Source organism: Drosophila innubila, chromosome X, assembly GCF_004354385.1.
Source record: "Drosophila innubila isolate TH190305 chromosome X, UK_Dinn_1.0, whole genome shotgun sequence".
Classification (NCBI taxonomy): domain Eukaryota; kingdom Metazoa; phylum Arthropoda; class Insecta; order Diptera; family Drosophilidae; genus Drosophila; species Drosophila innubila.
In genome coordinates, this window is record NC_047626.1 from 18,700,323 (window position 1) to 18,715,304 (window position 14,982).

A 14,982-nucleotide genomic window follows, 5' to 3' on the forward strand; every position below is an offset into this window, starting at 1 on the left:
GTTGCCACCCTGAGGATCGTTTGCAACCACCCCCGGATCACGGTAGAGTGTCAGCTGGCGCGTGCGCACACCCTGAAACAACCCCCATTAGGTAGAGCATTAATCAACTGCCGAACCATTCGCAACGATCCAAAAAAATTTCACAGCCAGAGAATTTGTTTCCTTATACATATTTTTAATACATATCTTTCAATTTTTTCTTAATAGTAGAAAAAAAAATTAAATAATGTTTTTTTAGTGTTCATATTGTCTTAAGTCTAAGTAATATGCTTAACTAAATCTGTAATAAATATAAAATTTATATATATATTTTATTTTATTTTTGTTTATATTTCTTAAAGACCAAATTTTCTACAGAAATTTAGCTCTTCAGTGAAGTTGAGAAATTCCATGATTAAATTTCAAGTTTAGATATAGATTAAGTTATTTTTTGCAATATAGAATATCTTGGGTATTTTACTTATGAGTTTTCTTATTAAAATCAAAAATTCTATAATCAAAACTCAGGCTTATCAATTCTTAACCCAATTTAAGAATTTGAATTTGGGTTCTTTTCTTTGAACCTTAAGTTTGGATGGTTTTTAATTGAGAATTTCTTTGGTATGTGATATACAGAGGAAGAATCTTAAAGTCAAATTTACAGCGTAACCAACTATCAAGAGTTTGGATATCTGTTTTTTTTTTCTTTATAAGTTTGAAGAAGATTCTTCCGCTTTGTATATAAGCCAAACTCAAGTCTATTCCTTAAGTTTTACTTTAAGCTTTAGGATTTCTCGTGTGATTTTAGACTGAAGAATCATTTGATATATGTGAAAATCGTCAGCATATCTATTTTAGAATTTCTGTCGTTTGAGAATTACGTTGATTTTTGATTGTTGGTGCTTTTTGATCGAGAATTCCTTATGGATTTATGGTCTAATCGTTCCATGTTCAAATCTCCACCACATAGCGACTGCTGCTAGAGGGACTAATGGAGTAGTAGCTGTTCTCTACAAGAAACATAAATAGATATGAGAGCAAAATGATTTATGCCATATTTATTGGGGGGAATTGGGTATGGAATACACACCTTCATCGCTGTCAAAGCTGTAAAAGTTGTCATCGTCGCGGGTCATGGAACGTCGACTACGTCGAGCCTGTGCCCGTTGCTGCAGCAGCTGTGATTGTGGCTGGGATTGGGATTGGGATTGCTGTGGTGATTGTGGTGCTAGAGCTTTCGATGAACCACTTGTCGTGATGAGCATGGTGGGTGTTGAGCTGCGTCGTTGTGGATACGAGAGGGGGGAGCCATATTCACTGCGACTACAATTTGAATTCTGTCGATCCAAGTTCAATTGAATCTGCTGTTGAATTGAATCCTCACATAGAGTACTATTATTATTATTATTATTGTTGTTGTTGTTGTTGCTGTTGCTGTTGTTGACGGGTTGAGTGGTTACAATGTCGGGTATATTGTTATTTCGCTTGACATTGGCTGGCGTTGGCGTCGGCGGCAGTTCCTCCGATTCCTCATCACTGCAAATGGTCAACTCCTCGCTATGGAGGCGACGTGCACAGAGTCGTGGTCTGCCCTCAAAGCGTGAGATCAATTTGTTGACCTTGCCGACATCACCGGGATGCATCTGTTCTTTGTAGGTGAGACGCAGTGAGCTGGTCTTGACCAGCGGCTTGCCAGGACGTGTCATTGAGATGCTGCGCTGTGGCAATCTGGCCACCGAAGCTGTGGGAGTTGGCACGGGTGATGGAGAAGTGGAAACGGGGGCAGCTATTGTTGGTGGCTTGCTAATGGGCAATGGCGGAGGCACTGCATCATAGATGGGCGCCATGATAGCGGGTGGCGGTGGACGTCGCTGTGGCAAGGGTGGTGGTGGTGGTGACACCGATGGCGGACGTTCCGACACCAGATCTTCTTTCTTCTTCTGCTTTTCTTTCTCTTGCTTCGCTTCTTCCTGCTCGCCTTCATCGTCCCCATCCGGCTCTTCCTCCTCCTCTTCCTCCTCATCTTCCTCCTCCTCTTCCTCCTCCTCTACATCATCATCTTCCAGCGGCTGCTGTTCCATGAGACTCTCACAGCTGTTGCCAATCCTTGCCGTCTGCACCCGAATCCTCGTCAACCGCGAGCTGCTGTCATAAGCATCCTCGTTGCTGTCCAAGCTGCTGCCGGCGCTAATCCTCAGCACGGGTGCATTGCGCAACGCCTCATCGAAGTCGGCAAAGGCTGCTCCGCCATCGCTCTCGAAGATGTCTACGCTCTTGGGCTTATACAAAGCCGGCGCTGGCCAAATGCCAGTTGGCAATTGTTGCTCCTTGAAGCCGGCAATGATCTGTTCGTTGGGCACCCACTGATGAAGAGTGCTGCGTGCTTGTGGTGGTGCTGGTGGTGTCGATGGTACTGATGGTACCGATGGCGTCGATGGCGATGGTGGCGTTGTCGTAACCGCTATTATCAATGTGGACTCGTAGGCATCCGTATGCTGTTGGTGGATGAGGACACGAGGATAATCGGAGGCGGTGGATGCCAACTGTTGGTCCACAGAGCCATCCTCCTCGAGGGACTCACTGCTCCAAGCCGTTGATGAGTGTGCCTGGAGCTGTGCAAGCGTTGCCATTGTCTGATGCTTGACCAGCATGGGAGATTGCTCTTCTGGTGGCTGCTGTTGTTGTTGATGCTCCTCCTCCTCCTGTCCGAATGCATCCTCGTGTCCACTGTCGTCGCTGCTGCTGTCGCTGTGATGATAGGTTCCCGCCAGCTCCTCATCATCAATCTCGATGGGTTCACGTCCCACTGTGTTGGGTTTATTGCCCAATTCCTGCGATGCCCGCGGTGTCCTTCCACCGAAGTGCTGAAAAAACTTGAGCTGATGCATCTTCTCATTCAGCTTGGTCATTGTACGCTCCAGCTGGGCAGCGACACCACCAGAAGCGGCTCCTCCGGTTTCTCCTGCTTGCGATCTTCGACGAGCTTCGATATCACTTGGCTGTGGTTCGCTGGCCTTGAAACTTTTGCGCCAACGCTGCTGCAGTTGCTCACTGGACGTGAATCTTCTCAAGCGTGCACGCAATGTGCTGGCCGTGCTGGATCTGGATCTCATCTTAATCTCTTCATCCCCATCATCATCATTATCAGTGTCATCTGTCGTTTGTCTTGGTTGTTGTTGTTGTTGATGCACTCGCTTAATGGATTTACGCAAACGTTTAAGATTCTGCCGCATCGCTTGACGCATAGCTGACTTCTCCGTGTGCTCCTCCAGTTGCTGCTCCACCGGCATCTGTAGCGGTGGCTGACGCACTTTGCCGAATCTTGTGGCAGCTATGCCGGGTTTCTTGCGCCGCAATGCTGCTGCTGGCGCTGGTGGCGTCTCCAAGCCACTCTCATCGCCACTGAGCTCCGCATGACGTCGCTGCACTTGCTCCACAATGCCCTCCTTCTCCTTTCCCTCGAGCCTTAGCGTATTCTGCCGTGTTATGGGCAACGTTCTTATGTGTATGTCATAATTGTCGGCAATCTGTCGATCTCTTCGTGCCTGCGCCAACTGCTCGACCCGTCGATCCCTCTCGTATTGCTCCACATAATGTTGAACCTCGATGCCATCCCGTCGAATTGTTGTTTGCTTGGCAAACAGATGTTTTAGCCGCAGCTCGCTGAGACTTTTGTAGCCACGTTGCAGACGTTGCGTCAGACTGACACGTTGTGGCGCCTCGCCAGCTGCATCAGATGGCGGTGGCATCTTAACGGGACTAATTGGACGTGAGACACGTGCCGCTGTATTGCTGCCATATGGTGCATAATAGTCATCATCGAGACTGCCAGCACTGCAATAGGTTGCCCCAATCGGTTGCAGATGATGATGTGACGACAGCGACACCTGATGATCCTGTTGACCCTGATGACCCACCGCCTCTTCGTGCATCAGCGAACTGATTGTCGAAATGCGTTGCGGCGTTCGATTAATGAACTGTGCTTGAGGCACAGCTAATCCTCCAGTTGCTACTCCTCCTACGCCTCCTCCAGTCGCTGCAGCTGACCCTTGACCTGACCCTGAATTGGCGTTGACATTCTCGCGGGAACTGCGAAAGATGCGACGCGCTCCACGAAGTTTGGGCAACGATTTTGGCAACTTCAATTGTGACAACGATGGCAATTTGGCTAGCAGGGAAGAGACAAAAATATAAATAGTACACTGAGATAAATCAGTCTGAGATTTGAGTAATTTTTACCAACGATTAAGAAGCGCAAAATTACTAAATACATTATCTAAATTTAATAAAAATCTGTCTCAAAACTGGGCAGTTTTAATTAGTTATCGCTCTATGATTTAAGATTTTTTAAATTTTAAACTCAACAAAAATATTTGAATAATAAACTGAAATAGTCTGTCTAAAGTCCGAGCAATTTCAACAACTTCGCTCTTATAGTTTGTGAGTAAGTTCCTTTAAACATTCAAGTAAATAGTTTTTTATTTGCGGCTTATATTTTGAGAGTTTTCGAACTTTACTATTTAGTATTTCAGAATCTTTTCTTTTTTGAAACAAGTGAACTGATTTAAATCACATTCGTAAACTAATTTGCATATTATTGGGGTGTTTCGAATGTCACTTTTATGACTCTGTGGAGAATAGACGTAATTATTAGAAATTATATTTTTTGGCGCTAAAAAAATGTCCACAAATTGGAGAGTTTTCAAAGTTTTTATTCAAATAAATCCGTTTTTGGACACACTTTTATCTAAATTATATTCGTTTTTTTAATTTATTAGTTTTTGAGAGTTTTTTAATGACATATTTATAGTTCACGAACTAGTTCTGTTGATAATAAGTTTAATAAGGTACCAAAAAATATTTTTTGGAGCATAAAAAGTGCACAAATTAGAGTTTTTAAACTTTACTGTATAATTTTGTACAACAGTTTCGTTTCGTTGTTTTTTTGTTGACACAACTGAAGTAATTCAAATTAGGTTGATTGTATAATTTTGAGATGTTGAACCATGTTGCCAAGGCTCACCTTTGAGACTATCCACATCCAGACGCTGGCAGAGATTACGTAAATCCATGATGCCACGATTGCTGTGGCTGCCACGCTCCCCATGCTGCGAATCCTGTGGCAGATGGTGACTCATTGATGATTCTGTTGTGATTCTATTGCGGGAATAACAACCGAAAACGTCCGTTGCAGTGCAGCATTTTAGCCAGTTTGATGTTAGCTGGGAACTGGAGGAGATCCGTTTACGTTTAACGCTAATTCAATTAGCGTCTGTTTTTGTTTTCTTTCTGCGCTTTTTCAGTTTCATTTGTAACCCTTTTTGTGGCATTCCAATGCTAACTGGCCGTGTATTGGCCCTGTGTCTATCAGTCTGACACATTTTCCATTGAATGGCATTTGGGAATTAGGTCTATGACGACGCAATCACCGAACCCTTCCCTCTTCCAACGACAAGTATTTTTAGTGTAGTTGGGCGCATTTTCCAATTGATTCATTGACACTTTGCTGTCCGTCTGTCTGTCTGTCTGTCCGTCTGTCTGTCTGTCTCTCTGACAGTCTGGCACATTGCCCAGCAAAATGTTGTTGACCACTTCCGATGACATCGTCGTCGTCGACGATTCTCGGTTCTCGTTATTCGCCAAGGAAAAGTCGCAAAGTAATAATTGCAATAATCGATTTTTAAGTCGTGCTCTGACGGTCGGTCAGTCGGTTGTTCGATTGGTCATTTGTTTGGTTGTTTTGTGTGATACCAATACATTGAGCTGGATTTCAAGGGAACAAGATTTATTGCAATTACACTATATAGTATATACCATACTAAGCTGGATTTACATCGGCGTTGATAGTTTTCTTTTAGACAAGTAGGACAATAATTGATTGAAATTTTTGTAGCGATTGCTAACTAATTACATTTTTTTGACATAACCTTGAGTCCTTTTTTTTTTCTTAAGTTCGTAAAATAGGTATCTAAAGCTATCTAAACAATCCTAGAGTCACGAATAAATGACATTATCATCCCAGCTCTTTATCTCTGAACCAATAATATTATCGAGATAGAAACCATATTGATTAAATATTTGAAAACGGGATTTAATCGTAAAAATATGTCATCAGCTTGAAAACTTTTTAATTTTGCACTGGTCAATGGAATAGAAAAATATTCAATTATATGGGAAAACTGTTGCGTTTCTTGCAATATTTTAAATTAATATTAAAGCAATATTGTGTTGTAAAATATTTCCAATATTATTTACTTGATTCACTAAACAAAATGTCAGATATGCATATATATGAATTTTGTTGTATATTAACTTGAGTGCCATCTGGCATAGAGTGCTTAAAATAAATTTTTGCAAAATCTGAATATATTTTGTTTCGTTTTAATATTTGAAAGCAACGGATAAAATATTTGGTGGGAAGTATACAGCATCTGTTAGACATTAAACAATACTTTCCTTGTCGAAATCAACAACATAATACTTAATGATATTAATAATAATAATAATAATAATATTTTTTTTCTTTTCTCTTCTTCTATTTGCAGACAAGCACAATAAACTTTTACTGCTATATAATATATAGAGATGCTGAAAAGTGTTTTTAAACTTTTTGTAGTTGCGTCGTCGTCGTCTCGCGTCGTTAGCATTAAGGTGTAAAAAGTGGCTCAATGTGTTGTTGATTCTCATCCAATTCTGCTTCTTCTACAAATAACATAGTGCATACATGCCGAAAGGAAAAACGTTCACTTGACTGCAATTTTCATTAGTGTGGAAAATTGTGAGAACCGAAGACAGAAAATCGAAAACAAAACAAAATAAGAAAGCAGTAGAAAACATTCCACACAGACAGTACAATAATCGCAATACGAAATTGACAATACAACTGCGCAGAATAGTTGTAGATTCTCCTTAGTTCAAGAAGAAGAAGAAGAGTGCCAGAGACGGTGGGGCACACAGAAACACAGACACACACTCACAGATACACCTACCTGGTAGTGTGTGAGTGAATCGACAACGACAACAATAACAACAACAACAACAACAGGAAGAAGAACAACAACCAAAATGCGGCGGCAGTCAACGATGCTGGCCGCGATATTAGTAGCTGCCATTTTGGGCAGCACAACGGCAATGAGTAAGTTGAATTATTATAATTATTACAAGTACTCGTATTTGGGAAAATACTGAAATAATACAAAAGCCAAGAAATGCCATAAAATGCATCAGATCACTTACTATAATTGAGCTCCCTGCAATAAAATTCATGTAACTTTAATTAAGCACGAGAGTATCTCCGGCTCACATCTAATACATTGTAATATATTGCGTATTTGACAAAAATGCCTTTACTGCATTTTTACAATTTATAATGTGCTGTCAATTAAATATTGTTTTTAAGCCTTATCAATTTCTATGTCAAGTTATATATATTCCCATTAAGTTCATTCGATCTTAATCTTTGATTGAAAAATACGCTCTTAAAACTTGATTAATTTATGTTAATTTGATTAGTAAATCTACTTAACCAAAAAATATGCCAAATGACAGTAATTTGCTCTTCTTTTTAGTGAAAACAACTTCAACTACTTCTTTTCAAATCTACTTTGTCTATCTTTACGTAAACTATTGGTTAGAAGAACATTTCTAGCATTAGGAAGAGTTTTGTCAATTGAGGAACTTGTCTTTATTATAGTTATGCTAAGCTCTGATCTCTGGGGACCCACAAATTGACAAGATCATTTAGTTAAGCTACCTGAACAACTCGAAGGCACAATTCCCCATAGACTGCTCTGGTGATCCATAAAAATAGCCAACGACTGCGACGGCAGTTGATAAAAATAAACAACAGACAGAAATATTTATTAAGTGAACTAAATAGATTGAGAAATAGAGAGAGAGAGAGAGGAGAAAATAAGAGGATCATGCCCTAATTTATGTGCCAAATTAATGAAGTCCCCACAGTCGCAGCCACAATCTTTGACTCTTTTCCATTTTCATTCTCTTTTTCTGTAGACAATTCTCCGCCCCGGATTATCAAACAGCCGCCCACCGATGAGCTGCTTTTCAAGGTGGCGCAACAGAACAAGGAGAGCAACAAACCATTCATTATTGAGTGCGAGGCCGATGGACAACCGGAACCGGAGTAAGTACATAAACATAAACAACAGTCTGGAATTATACATATATACAATACATAAGTCTAAATACATAACACAATTTCCATTCTATGTATATAGAGCATGCACAATTTACATAAATCAATTTAAAGCACACGCTTGGCAAAAACAAATTCTCCCCATTTGAAATTCGAATCAGAAATCGTTTAGTTTCTTTTCATCTCTTTTTTTTTCTCAAAAGATATACTCTGCTGTGAGTGTTTTATATTTTGGCTGTCTGTCGTCACAACTAAATTTAAAAAAAAAGCAAAAAATTTATCTGTTTTTAGATTCAAAATTGTACAAATTTATTCAAATAGTTAGTTTCTATGAAATTTAACCCGGACACTAGTCTCAAAGATCCCTAGCATTATTTGACGTCCTTGAGTTATTTATCAAATCATCAAGTGAATTACTGAACTCAATTCACATGGATATTAAAATGTATATAGTTATTGATGATTGAATGTTATGAGGCTACTCGATTTGATATTTATGTTCTCTGATCTTTCTAAGTGCAGTAACAAATGCCAATATTAAGTATACCCTTTACATGATTCAAGGGTATGAGATGAATTATTGTTGTTGTTATTTTCAACATGAAAATTACTCCCGCCGAAACTCTTATTGTCTTTATCCTTTTATATCGTTGGATATACCTAAATATGTACACTTGTAAAATTATATTTACAGGGTATCCGCGAAGAGCTTATCAAACACAATTGAACTGATAGTTCATAACTTTGATTTTATTGCAGAAATGTGATATTTGTAATACTATTGACATGGTTTCGCTCGGTTTGGGCTCTTGAGATAACATTCAGCTATTAAACAACGGTGGCGCTTTAGCAAGTTTATCTAATACTCTTTAAAATCCAAAGGAGAGTTTATTTCTGTACCATTGCATTTTGAAAATTAAAACAGTTATTTGCAATTGATTTTTGTAGTTTTTGGGAACGCAAGTGAGTTGTTTTATGGGGTCAGTAATAAAAGTAAATTTATTCAAATTTTATTTTTAAAGCTTGCTGCATGTTGCACACTCAGTGATGTGATGATGATGGTGATGGTGATGATGTTGTTGATGAGACATCAAATGAATTTCAATGACTCACTCGACTGTTTGCACATGTCAAAATTCAAGTTGAGCTTTCTTTGTTTGTATTTTATTTGAGTTGTATGATTCTTTATATGGTCGATTAGAACCTGTTTGCAATAGGAACACGTTTCATTGTTTTTTATAGGTTTATTTCGAATTTCGTATTTTGTATTCCCCTTCTTTATATTCTCTCTTGTTATTTTGTACTTGCTGTCTGACCAATTCTCATTGCATTCAGTCATTTTAAAATGCGGAATTTAGTTGTTAGGTTTTTTTTTTTGTTTTTGTTGATTTTTGTTTTATTGACGAGCTTGGACGATGACCTCATTTTGTGTGTTCCGAAAAACAAAAACAAAAGAAGTGCGTGACTCGATGAAAATTATGAAAAATAGCTGACCGAAAATAGTTTTTCCTACGCAGCAACAGATGTCAGAGCAAGACCGCGTTTTTTCTCTCTCTCTCTCTCTCTCTCTCTCTCTCTCTCTCTCTCTCTCTTCCACTTGTTCTCTCTATCTCTTTCGTTGTCTTGCAACGTCTTCGAGAGTTGGCAATGCGTAAAATACATTTCAAAACGCATTTTTATTTATTTTTACACCGACTCGTCAAATGGGTTAATAGTGGGAAATGTGTACGCTTCGCTTTTTTATATTTTTTATTTTGTTGTTGCGTTTTTGGGCCATGACAACGTTCTCAATGATGACGACGACGAAGACAATGATGATGATGTTAATGATAATGATGATGATGTTAATGATAATGATGATGATGACGCTATGGCAAGTGGATGGTCAGGTAGTAACAATAACCTGTTTGACCGGATGGTTTGGCACGCTTAGAATCAGCTTGAATTTAAACATATATATGTGAAAAAATGTATATATTATTACGGAATTGAGGCAAGTCGGAAAAGGAATTACGTAATGCCCATAGGGCGATCTGTTTTTGTTTTTTTTTTTTAAATCTCTTTTATTTTCTGCATTTGATAATTTCTCACCTCGCGATGCGTCGATTGGAAAACGTGCCTTTTTTACTTATCATGTTGTCACTCTTCCTATCAAATTGTCATCGTAATATTCATGAAAATTCGTTTTTCCTGCTGTTTTTTCACTATGATATCAGTTGGAAATGTGTTTTAATTATCTAATTCAGCATATCATATCACAATTTGTCAATTTACAGTTGGCAATGTGCAATTCATTCAACACGACTAGAGATTTATGTGTTCATGAATGGGTTAATTGCTCCCACAGTAGAAAGTAAAAGTTTAAATAATTGCTAATACTAAACAATTGATTAGTTGCAATTTCATTTAAAAATTACTATTTAATTATTTGCAAAATCGTTTACAGCAAATTCCATTGAGCAACATTAATGCTGTGAAATTTTCTATACACAAATTTTTGTGATAGGAAAAGTTTAACAAACATTTTTTTTATTAATACAAAGAAACTATATTAATTTAAGTGGATATGGTTTAGATCGTTGTCCAAATATTTGTTATTAATTAAAGTATATTTAAAATCGGAAGGTTTTAGTTCGCTGCACAGAGTATTTATAATAAATTAAAATACATTTATGAATATTACAAAAGAAAAAAAATTTAAAATTGTTAACAATATATCGATAATTGGTTTTTGGGAAATATGTATCTTTAATATAGTTTCCGTGTTTGCTTTTCTTAACAAACCCAATATAAAAAACAGCAGCTGTCTCTGTAAGTCAGGTTGTTTCTTAGAGCGTGATCATTATAGTTATGTTTGATTTTATTGCTTGTACTATGCCATAATTACATTTTTGTAATTTGTTAAAGTTCATTCACTTTAAAGTAGTTACGAGTTTATTATTTTTTTGCTAGTTACTATAAACCTCATGGTAATCATTATGAAACTAAGTTAATCGTTTAACTTTCGTGGTTTTTATACTAATTGTATCTAAAAGTTAATTAAATTATTGATATTTCATGTCACTAGATATTATTGATGTATGGATATATAGATGGAAAGTTATTACATTATTGACTAGTCCATTAATGCTTATATAGAATATATATACTTTATAGGATGAGACAGGCGTCCAGTCGACTGAAACATACACTTGCATAAATTTGTTATGCGCAGGGTATAAAAAAGGTGGATTGAGTGACAACGGGGCGTATGCGCAATGAAAGTCGTGCTCAACGTGCTATCTACACCTATCTCATATATGCACACATGCACACACGCACACACACACACTTACATGCACATATACAATGTTTTACATGTGTATGTATAGAGAACTATACGCCTCTGTGATTCAGCGTGACATACTTTTATTGTTGTCATTGGCTGCTGTTTCTCTTGTTGTTGTTGTCTAATGTGCACCACAGACAAATTGTTGTTGCTTTTGTTGTTGCTACATAGCTACGCAATGCGTGCACAGTTATTTTTAGCAGCCACAAATGATGTTATTTCATTCTTTTTTGATTCTATTCTATTTCTCGGTTTTTTTTTTAGCACTTTGATATTAATGATAATCTATAATAATACCATAAATTTTTTCTATTGTATTATATTCAAATGTTATTCAGGTTAGTTAGTTAGGTACAGTTAGTTTTCCATTTACATAGTTTCCTCACTTTAATCAATCGTATTTTTCACATGGCGTATGAGCATTAAATGTAATGGCTATAGCACAATTTACAGCTACATTCGATATGCTTCAGTTAGACCATAACATCTGGTAAGCTCACTAACAATGCGATAAAAACATATTTTGTATTAAATTCTTAAGAATTTCATGCCGGAATTACGCAAGTGCCTAAAATTGTTTGCTAGAAATGTGCATACGTCATTTAAGAAATTGCTTAAAATTTAAATATCTTGTAATACGATTTTAGGCATTTACAAAAAGCATACAGAAATTAGATGATTTTGTAATTGAATGTTGCGCAAATATTAACTTAAACCATACATACAATATATAAATGATAACTTCCTGCAAAACATAATTTGTAAACTGAAATGTAAATTATAAAGTTGCCATTTTCTGCATTTGTTTTTTCATTGGAAGTTAAAGTTCAAATCTAAACTAATTTAGAAAGAAAATGTGAGTGCTACAAGGGTTTCTCTTTAATTTAATTCCATTTCATAAATCATTTCAATGCTCTCAATGCTGATATTTTTTCCATATCAATTCTATTGAATTTAAATTGTTATCTCTTCTCTTCCCCTTATTCTGTTTAGTATACAACCTTCATTATTGTCTCACGTTTTCATCTTGTATCTCATATGAGGCTTTTGTGCTTAAATCGCTGTTCAAGTATTTCTAAAGAACACATTGTGCAAATCAGAATTGATAGGCAGATGGAAAAAGTCAGTGTTGTCAGTCGTAGGCCATAAACGCCATCATTGTTCAGAGTCAAGTGCAAAAACCAGACGAAGCAACTTACTGTTGTATCTGTTTAACTGTAGCTGTATTTTCAGCTGTATTTGTGTCTCTGCATCTGTCGCGTCTCAAAAGTTCTCAAAAAGTTGTCTGCTTGAACTTTTGAAAAAACTAGTTTTGGAGTTGACTTTTGTTGTGTGGGCGCGATACAGAAAAACACAAAAAACGGCAACCACTTTCTGTTTAAACTTTAAACATATGTTGCCTCGACCTTTTCTTCATGCGCTCCCTTCCGTCTGCGCCTTCCCGTTTCCACCTCTTTGTGGAGGGCATTGATTTTTCAACGGCAACAGCTTGGCAAAGGCAGGCAAAGCGAAGTTTTGTAAAGCTCCGTTTGGCCCGAGGCTTTTGTAGCATAAATTACGCATACGCCACAGTGACAGTAATAAATTGACAGCACAACTTGCACCGACTAGCAGTTGCTCTTTAAATATGCGAATGGCTTTTAAAAGTCAAGTGAAAACTTTATTGGGGCACAGCCAAAAATTAGTTTATTTTAAATTTGATATTTTCCGATTGAAAATTTATGAAAATTCAATACAATCATAATATTACATATTGAGTAAAGGGTGTCAAACATGCGAGTAACTTAAATGCATTTCAATAATATTTAATCAGCTAAAGAAATTAATTAAATATAATATTTAAATGAAAAATTAACAACAAAAAAAAATAATAATTATGAAAACTAAATACACTAATTAAAATTTGATAATTTGTTAAACAACAAATATTGTAAATAATTATTTACAATTATAATTATTAAAATGCAATTTTTATTTACTAAGCTATTAATAAATTTAAAATAAATACAAATAATGTATTAAAGATTCAAATAATTTAAGTTTTTTTTATGCAAAGAATTCAAGACTTAGTAAGCATATGCCCGCTTTGATTTAAGAACTACAACTACAGGGTATGTCAAGGATATGTGAGCTTATGGACTTTGTTGCTGTTGCTTCTGATGTTTTTCTTGTTTTTGTTGTTGTTGCTGTTGTGGTTGCCTGTAGGAGGCAGCTTCATTGATTTTTCACGCCACGTTGCCCACATTGGAGTGCTTTTGCTGTTCCTGTTGTTGTTTCGGTTTCTGATGTCCTTGGTTGTTATTTTTGCTCCTTTGGCGCCGCTTTTATTTTTATTTATTTTTTGTTACTGTTATTGTTTTTGTTGTTTTTATAGCTCTCTCTCATGTTTATTAATGAGCCTGGTCTCGTCCAACTGGCGCCGAAAAATAAAAGAAAAAATATCCAATTTGAAAGTTACTCGCACTTTTTGCCGCTTTTAAAGCAACAACTCCCCCCCAAAAAAAAAAAACTAAGATTCAACAGCACCCCCCTAAGCTCAGAAATGTCCACACACACAAACACACTCACACACACGTACTACACCACCCATGAAATGTGTTTAGTTCATTCGCAACGTCGTCATCGTGATTAAAATCAACTTCATCAGCGCATTTTGCCATTTTTGGAACGCCCCAAGCGCAACAGCAGCATAAAGTGAAATAGCTTGGGGAAAATGTAGCAAATAATAAAAATCAATACGACTTGAAGATGCCCTGTAATTAAGCAATGTAAATGCCAACAGCAATATGACAATTCGACAATCAGTTTGATATATGACACACCCTATGAATGGTCGAGTTTGTATATATTCCTCGTAATACAGGGTATAAACAGACAGACATACAGTTAGAGCCACCCCCAAGTCTGGTGGGGAAGGAGCTACTTCCCACTACCGCTTCCGCACATGATTCATGCGTATCAATCAAACTTTTGCACAAATGACGCTGCCGTTTGTCATTTTGTTGGCTTCGGCTTTGGTAATTGGGGCGGTTAAGCTACCATATAATGTCTTGCTATATGTCGGCACATTTATACATACTCGCGATGTGTATGCATACTTATTGAATTTCAATGTAACTTCGGCCCGATTGTCTGCTAAATTGAAGAAAATCGATGAACTGCGACGCAAAATTGACAAAAGACATTTTATGTGGGGTGCGGTCAACTTTGAACAAATCTTTAAGAAGTGAAAGTTAAAACAAATTTATGGTAAATATTAAAATGCATTTTTTTTCTTTCGAAAATTTGAATATTTAAAATTTGCATTGTAAATTGAAAGAATCATTTATTTATATTAAAACTTGATCTTTATGTTATCTATAAAGTATTTAAAGAACATTAAAAATAAAGAAACAGATGAAATTTTGTCAAAGATTTCAAGAACTTATCAAATTAAAGCTATTTCATATAGTCTGATTACTTTACATCTAAAATAGATGCGAAATTGAAGAAATTACCCTATTGTTTAGTTTGAATTTTA

At 36.8% G+C, this 14,982-nt stretch overlaps 2 protein-coding genes across 5 annotated transcripts in view; one reads left to right on the top strand and one right to left on the bottom strand.

Moving 5' to 3' along the window:
- LOC117794169 (neuroglian) overlaps window positions 1-14,982 on the top strand; it is a 45,367-nt gene that overhangs the window by 11,671 nt on the left and 18,714 nt on the right. For all 4 annotated transcript variants that reach the window (XR_004618372.1, XM_034634686.1, XM_034634685.1 and 1 more), the window contains exons 2-3: window positions 6,697-7,114; window positions 7,993-8,122. Coding sequence is in view for 3 of the 4 variants with exons in the window: in XM_034634686.1 (XP_034490577.1) it covers window positions 7,045-7,114; window positions 7,993-8,122 (200 nt within the window). In the remaining variant the exon portion in view is untranslated. The remainder of the gene's footprint in view (window positions 1-6,696; window positions 7,115-7,992; window positions 8,123-14,982) is intronic.
- Window positions 570-5,181, bottom strand: LOC117794170 (serine/arginine repetitive matrix protein 1). Its single transcript, XM_034634689.1, has 3 exons — window positions 5,003-5,181; window positions 1,070-4,147; window positions 570-989 (listed from the first exon to the last, which is right to left on the bottom strand). Exons 1-3 carry the CDS (start codon window positions 5,115-5,117, stop codon window positions 931-933), a joined length of 3,252 nt encoding a protein of 1,083 aa, XP_034490580.1. The 5' UTR covers window positions 5,118-5,181; the 3' UTR covers window positions 570-930.